General features: G+C 35.4%; 1 protein-coding gene across 3 annotated transcripts in view; it reads left to right on the forward strand.

The window, feature by feature from the left end:
• Positions 1-8,129, forward strand: part of DPP8 (dipeptidyl-peptidase 8) — a 48,560-nt gene that overhangs the window by 19,550 nt on the left and 20,881 nt on the right. For all 3 annotated transcript variants that reach the window (XM_004687667.2, XM_004687666.2, XM_012728682.1), the window contains 4 exons: positions 359-420; positions 2,256-2,356; positions 2,950-3,127; positions 3,954-4,113. In XM_004687667.2, coding sequence (XP_004687724.1) covers positions 359-420; positions 2,256-2,356; positions 2,950-3,127; positions 3,954-4,113 — 501 coding nt within the window. The remainder of the gene's footprint in view (positions 1-358; positions 421-2,255; positions 2,357-2,949; positions 3,128-3,953; positions 4,114-8,129) is intronic.

Raw genomic sequence — 8,129 nt, forward strand, 5'->3', positions numbered from 1 at the left:
GGGGAGCAGAACAGGCAGATCGACGAAGTACACTGCTGAGGGGAGCAGCGGGCGGGCCAGGAGAGGTCTGCCTCGCCATGTGGTCGCCTCCGGGGCAGGCGGGGATCGAACCCATGCGGAAGTGGCTTCAGTTTCCCAGTGCAGTGCTCTAACCCGCTGCGCCACCAGGGAGGGCCCAGGAAATAGATTTTTTAGGGATTGTGTTCTTAATTCATAATTTTTCCTTCTATTACTGCTAACAGCATTTCAATAATATAGGTTTAATCTTTTTCAAATGGATTTTTGATGTTTAATTCAGCCCTCCTTCCCTTTTTTTGAATACTGAAAAGTGTAATTATTCATTTGTCTCTTTCTAAAGGTACAGCAAACCCTAAAGTCACTTTTAAGATGTCAGAAATAATGATTGATGCAGAAGGAAGGGTAAGTATAAAATGTTCATTTCACTTTGTGGCATCTAGTCAGTTACACTTTTTTAATTTTTTGAACTTGTTGAATTTGGAGCATCTTTGGATCATGATTTCCAATTAACCTCATCTTCTACTTTGAAAAGTATTGCTGCTTTCCAAGATAGATTTATCACCCTTTTCAATATCTTTTCCTCTTTGACTAATACTTCTGATCAGTGTTTTTAAAATATTGATAGTGATGATAAGTGACCTTCTGTGTTGTGTAGATTTCTATAGTACATTAAACATCCACATTTCTCTTGTACTGCTCCTGGCCAGTTGGATAGTCAAATGCATATAAGCTACATGCATACAAGATTAATTTAAAAGCTGTCTTCTCTGCTCAGCTTTTTTCAATAGCTTTACTGAGATGAGAATTAGTATATTTACATGATTGCACAACTATAACCACAATTTTAGAATATTTTCACCATTCCAAAAAGAAACCCCACATCCTTTAGTCATTATTTCCCAATGTCACCATGTACCTCTCCTTGCCCCTAGCCTTAAGCATTTTTTATTTTCTGTCTATTGATTTGCCCATTCTGGACATTTCATATAAATGGACTGTATAATTTCATACAGTCACTGGTCTGATTTCTTTATAATGTTTTCAAGATTCATCCATGTGGTACCATTATTATCTGATAAATCTACTTATCAGTTTTGGACTTTTAGGTTGTTTCCACTTTTTGGCTATTATCATTAACACTATCGTGAATATTCGCATCCAAGTTTGTGTGTGGATATACCTTTTCATTTTTCTTGGTTATATATACCTAGGAGTAGAATTACTCGATCATGTGATAATTAATGTTTAGCTTTATGAGGAACTGCCAAGTTGTTTTCCCAAAGTAGTTGCACTGTTACGTATGCCCACTAGTGTTATGAGGTTTTCAATTTCTCAACATCCTCATCAACACTGCTTATCATTTGTTCAATATTTATAGCCACCCTAGTGAGTTTCAAGTGGTACTCATTGTGGTTTTGATTTATTTACATTTTCTTGATAGCTACATTTCTTGATGGTCCTCTTTTCGAGTGCATGTTTGTCATTGTATATCTTGTTTGAGAACTGTCTGTTCAGACCATTTGCCCATCAAAAAAAAAAACCAATTCTTTTTATTAATTACTTTTTTGTAAAGATTTATTTATTTATGCTTATAGAACTGGGGTACAGGCCAGAGGTGTGGTGGGTGAGAGGATTCACCAGAGACAGAGTAGAGAGCAGAACAGGCATGTACTAGAATACACTGCTGAGGGGAGCTGTGGGCGGGTCAGCAAAGGTCTGCCACGCCATGTGATCAGCTCCCTGGTGGGGGGAGAGCGAACTCATGCTGCAAAGGCATCAGAGAGCTTCATAATGTGGTGCTTTGACTCGTTGGGCCACCAGGGAGAGCCCTCAACTAGACATACTGGGAAAAAGTTGTATTACTTGGGTCCATTAATAAGATAACAGTAGTATTTTAAGCTGAAATACAGGGAACTATTGTTTTTCTTAGGTACTAGAGTTTAAAGTGATTGAAATTTGATTTTACAAGTTATTATCAAGTATCCTGCTTATGTAAATTCACAGGAAAAAACTTTTAGACTGAACTGATTCTTGTGATGACAACTATTTTTTAGGTATAAAGAGCACCAGTGTAAGTAACATACAACTTCTTGTTGGTTTTGCTATACTTTGTGTGCCTTTTTAAGGGCCCAAACCTGAAAAATTATTATGCTGTTACTGATAATTACTTACGTAGATTAGTAAGCTACTTATATGTCTGTGTCTTTTATAACTACATTCTTTTTTCTTTTTAATAGATTATAGATGTCATTGATAAGGAACTAATACAGCCTTTTGAGATTTTGTTTGAAGGTGTTGAATATATTGCCAGAGCTGGATGGACTCCAGAGGGAAAATAGTGCGTATGTTAAATTGTAACTTCTTTACCACTAAAGAAGGATCCAAAACCTTAGAAATGTCTATTAGTTTTAACCTTATACTTGGAGCTACCTTCACACATATATTTAAATGTGCAGCTTAGTTATTTTTGCACGAAGAATTTTTTCTGAACTGAGTGCACTTTGTGGTTTTGAAATCCAATAAGCTTAGGTGCATTACATTCTCTTTCTGTTTGTGGTTAAGTTGTATGACTTCAAGGCTCAAATGTAAATATATATATTTTTTATTGTGTAAGCATAAATATTGTGAAGTTGATTATGGAAGAAGATTACATATAGTTCCTGTGTCTAGTATAGGCTAGAATTTGTAGACTCAAAAAGTAAGAAAGCAATTTTAGAGGCCATGTGTGGTTCTAGAAATTTAAAGAAAATCACTTTTAAAAACTATTAAAACTTAACAAACAAGTATTTTTAATTAGCCATTTGTTAGTGATAATATATACTAAGTTAGTTTTTTCCTTTTGATTACAGAAATAATTGACGAGTGCCAAATGAGAGGATTTTCTAAGAGGTTGCTTTATTTTTGGTGCTTTTCTTTTATTTGTTTAAATAGTGCTTGGTCCATCCTACTAGATCGCTCCCAAACTCGCCTACAGATAGTGTTGATTTCGCCTGAACTGTTTATCCCAGTAGAAGATGATGCTATGGAAAGACAGAGACTCATTGAATCAGTGCCTGATTCTGTTACCCCACTGATTATCTATGAAGAAACAACAGATATCTGGATAAATGTATGTGGGCTTTTCCCTTGTATTTGGTTGAATATTTTCTCAGGCTGTTAAAGCAAGTAAAAGTTTATAGCAAACTATTGAGATGAATTCTTTTAAATTCTGAATATACATGAATATTAATTTACTTAATTTGAATATTTCAAATTGGAATAATGGTTCCAAAATAGAAAGGTTTGTAAAGGAGAAAATAGAAGCCATTGAAATGGCTGTAGATTTGCCCTTGTTTGTGAACACATGAGATTTTGAATACACAGCCTCATCAGTGAGAGAACCACAAATGTTCTATCTAGGAGATTTTCATTTTTAAGTTATTAAAATGTACCAAAATATACCAGTATTGGCTTGAATTATGCAGTTTACAATTTAGCAAAAAAAAAAAAAAAAGACAAAATAAAGTCAGCTTACTCTGGCTGAATATAAGGTTCATATGATTCATTTAAAGCAGATGAACATCTGTTCCCCTTCAACTGTTAGACTACTTCTCATTGGAAAAGAAAAGTAAAAAATAAAATTTCATAATTTCTGTATTAAGATTTATACCATTAAACCTCAATTTCATATTTCAAAGGATTGTAGAGATTATGAGTAAGAAAAAACTTTTGGTCACATTTTTCTCTATTTGGAAACATTTCTCAATGGATGAAGTCTTTGAAGTTAGATAAATCTGAAAGGCTGAGGCAAAATCTACAATTCTAAATGTACCCCTTAGCATTGATAGTTATTTATGTTTCAGAATATGCTTATGAAGTTATTTTTACTCTAGATTAATTTGAGTTGTGTGGTATTTCATTAATATGTATAATAAATTAAGCTATTCATTTTACAGATCCATGACATCTTTCATGTTTTTCCCCAAAGTCATGAAGATGAAATTGAGTTTATTTTTGCCTCTGAGTGCAAAACAGGTTTCCGTCATTTATATAAGATTACATCCATTTTAAAGGAGAGCAAATATAAACGATCAAGTGGTGGGTTGCCTGCCCCAAGTAAGAAATACTTTTTTATTTAAGAGTGAAAAAATGTTGAACAGTAGGTGGGAGGGGCAGGGTAATGTAATGTTTCTTGTATATACTTTATAAGCATCAATACTTACTTAAAATTAATACATAATCTAAATACTTGCATGTGTAAAAGTCAAAGGCAAAGTTCATGATGTAATATTACCTATATAGTTCTGTATAGATAAATAATAACTATTAATGAACAGTTTTTATTTTTACTGTAATTTTTGAGTAAAGTGAACCCAAGTTATTTTCAGATTTAAAGCTCTTTTTAGAATGTATAATTATTGAATATTTTTACATTTTTTTTTTAAGATTTATTTATGTATATAGGAACAGGGATATATGTCAGTAGTGTGGGGAATGAGAAGATTCACCAGAGAGAGTGGGGAGCAGAACAGGCAAATCTACTGAAATGCATTGCCAAGGGGAGCAGCAGGTAGGAGATCTGCTGCTCCAGCTCTATGTACTAGCAACCTGGCTGGGGATCAAACTCATGCTGTGTCATTAACCCCTTTGCCAATAGGGAGGCCCCCTAGAGACTATGTGTATTAATGCCACATATATTTACACTGTAGTTAACATAGTTGCAGCTTTTAAAATTGATATAATTATGTTACCCAGTATTAAATATTGTATAAGCTGAAGTTAATTTCTATTTAAAAAATAATTGTACTCCTCCCTGGTGGCACAAGGGGTTTAGTCTCAGCACTATAAAACTATTGGCAGCCACTATAGCACTACGAGTTTGATCCCCGGCCAGGGAGGAGACACACATGGCACAGCAGGTCTCTAGTGTCTCGCCTACTGCTCCCCTCAGCAATGTGTTTAAGTGGATCTGCCTGTTTTGCTCCTTACTCTATCTCTGGTGAATCCTCTCACTCCACCCCCCTGCACCTCTGACCTACACCTCAGCTCTTACATGCATAGATATATAAAAAAAATCTTTAAAAAAATAATGGTTTTCCATTTTGGAAATTTATTTGACTAGCTCTATAAACCTAGGAAAAAATAAGATGGCACATTGGATACATCTGGGTTTAAAACTAGTTATGATTTTCTACTTTAATAATATAGTTTGTTTTGGAATAATAAGCACTTGATAAGTTATGTACTAAGTTGCCATTTATAGGCATTTTTTTCAAACTTTGGTAAAGTATACATAACAAAATTAACTATTTTACGTGTACAATTAAGTGATATTAAGTGCATTCATATTGTCATGTAATTGTCATCACCATCCATCTCCAGAACCTTTTTCATATTCCAAAACTGAAACTACCCAATAAATAATAATTCCTCCCTTCCCTCAGTTCCTGACAACCGTTTTCTATGGTTTGACTCTACACACCTCATATAAATTGGATCATAAGCTGTTTCTCTTTTTGTGGCTAAATTACTTCACTTAACATAATGTTCTGAAGTTTGTTTCATGTTATAACTTGTGTCAGAATGTACTTCCTTTTTGAGGCTGAAATATATTCCAGTCTACTATATTTTCTTTATTCACCTGTCTGTGGACGCTTGGGTTGCTTCTTCCTTTTGGCTGTTATAAATAATGCTGCTGTGAACATGAATATATTGATAGATATCTGTTTAAGACCCTACTTCTTGCTCTTTTTGGTAGTAAATCATGGGGTGGGATTGCTGGATCACATGGTAATTCTAATTTTAATTTTTTCAGGAATCACATACTTTTTTCCATAGTAGCTGCACATTTTGTGTTTTCGCTAGCAGAGCACAAAGGCTTCCATTTTTCTATAGCTTTGTAGCACTTGTTATTTTCAAGTTAGGGGATTTTTCTTGATGGGGTGGAGTTTGGTAATAGCCATTCTAGTGGATGAATAGTAGCACATCATTGTGGTTTTGATTTACATTTCCCTAATGATTAGTAATGTTCTTCTTTTCATGTGTTACGGGCCATTTGTATATGTTTAAAGAAATGTCTATTTGACCATTTCCCCATTTTTTTTTTTAAAGATTTATTTATTTATTTGTACAGAACTGGGGTACAGGCCAGAGATGCGGAGGGTGAAAGAATTCACCAGAGACAGAGCGGGGAGCAGAACAGGGAGATCGATGAAGTACACTGCTGAGGGGAGCAGCGGGCGGGTCAGGAGAGGTCTGCCACACCATGTGGTTGCCTCCGGGGCAGGCGGGAATCGAACTCATGCGGAAGTGGCTTTAGCTTCTTAGCGCAGTGCTTTAACCCGCTGCGCCACCAGGGAGGGCCTCCCCATTTTTTAATTGGGTTGTTTTGATATCATTCTTATTTGGGCAAAACAGTGAGCTGCAGCTTCAGACTAGTAAAATAAACACTGGCTTTGACTGCTTGTTTGACTTTTTTTTTTTTGATTTATTTAAGCTTACAAGAGCTAGGGTATAGGCCAGAGGTACAGGGGATGGGGGTTAAGCCGTGGGAGGGTGGTCATGAGAGGATTCACCAGAGACAGAGTGGAGAAAACAGGTGGATTGACTGAAATACACTGCTGAGGGGGAGCAGCAGACAGGTCAGGAGAGGTCTGCTGCACCATGTGGGTCACCTCCCTGGCTGGGGATCAAACTCATGTAGCAGTAGCTACAGGTAGCTCCATAGTGCTGCACTTAAACCCCTTGTACCACCAGGGAGGATCCTTGTTTGACTTTTTATAAAGCAGAGATCTTCATAAAAAGATCTTGTATATTCAAGATGGAGAATTTCTTCCCTAAGAGTCTTTAACTAGGTTCTTAATGTGAATTGCCCTTACAAATTCCTTTGCTGTTTAGAAATTAAATCTACTTGTGGATTCCTAGCAAGTTTAGTGTTTAATACCTGTCAAACAACTATGAATCCTAATTAACTATTAAAACAATATGGAGAGAACAGTATTCAAAAAGTGATAACTTTGTATTTTATGCTTCATTTGAAGAGTGCAAGAAAAGCTGTTCTACTAACTCTGTTGATAGTCATCTCAGAATGCCAAGCCTCAGTTTCCATTCCATGTCTATTTCCAGGCCCTTCAGTTTGTTTACCTCTTATTTCCCCTCTCCCGCCTTTCTTCTTAGTTTTTCTTCCTCCAAATCTTCCTCCATTCCTTGATGTTCATTTTATTTTCCCTCTTTTATGTGGCTGTAATGTGCAACAGTAAGTAGTGATTAGCATGTATATGTTAAATAATATTTTTCTGACTACAAAATTTTAAGTTCTACATTGTACTTTTGTATCTAAGAAAAAGAAAATAAGTGTTGTTGTTTTTTTAATGATTGGAGCCTTGTTAAGACCTTTACCATCTTAGCCTTTCCTCAGCTGTCACTATGTGCAGTCATAACTAGGAGCAGCTAGACAAAGAGGAATGTTCTCCATGTTTTAACCTCCTCCTCAGGTTATTGAGAATTTCATATTACCAATACAGGATCTCATAAAGACAAATGGGACATGTTGGTATTTATTATGACAAATTAATGACGAATTAAGAATAATTGTATTAAATTTTTTTCTTCTGTAACTTTTTAGTTTGTTTTACTTACAAGAAATACCTTGTCAATCCGTTAGACTTTTTGTCTATCCAAAGTTGTAGAAATGGAAGTTCTTATGAGTTCTTTTCTGGGTTTGCCATGAGAATCTTATTTCTCTTTCCCCTCCACTATTTACATGAATCATTCTGTTCATTATTCCAGATTATTATGAAGACTTATAAGTTGGCATTTTTTAAATTGTAGACTTTTTTTAAAGTTAAGGTGAAATTCATATATTATTAATCTTTTTTTATTTTCTTTTAAAGATTTATTTTCTTCATGCATACAGGAACTGGGATGTAATGTAGAGGTGTGAGGGTGAGAGGATTCACCAGAGACAGAGTGGGGAGCAGAAAAGGTGGATTGACTGAAATCCACTGCTTAGGGGAGCAGTGGCAGAGACAGGAGAAGTCTGCTGTGCCTGCTCAGGGGTCTAATTCATGTTGCAGTGGCTGCTGCAGGTTCATAGTGCTAAGACTTAAAACCTTAGCCATTTTATATATATA

This window comes from Condylura cristata, unplaced genomic scaffold (assembly GCF_000260355.1).
Source record: "Condylura cristata isolate star-nosed mole 26May11 unplaced genomic scaffold, ConCri1.0 scaffold00023, whole genome shotgun sequence".
Classification (NCBI taxonomy): domain Eukaryota; kingdom Metazoa; phylum Chordata; class Mammalia; order Eulipotyphla; family Talpidae; genus Condylura; species Condylura cristata.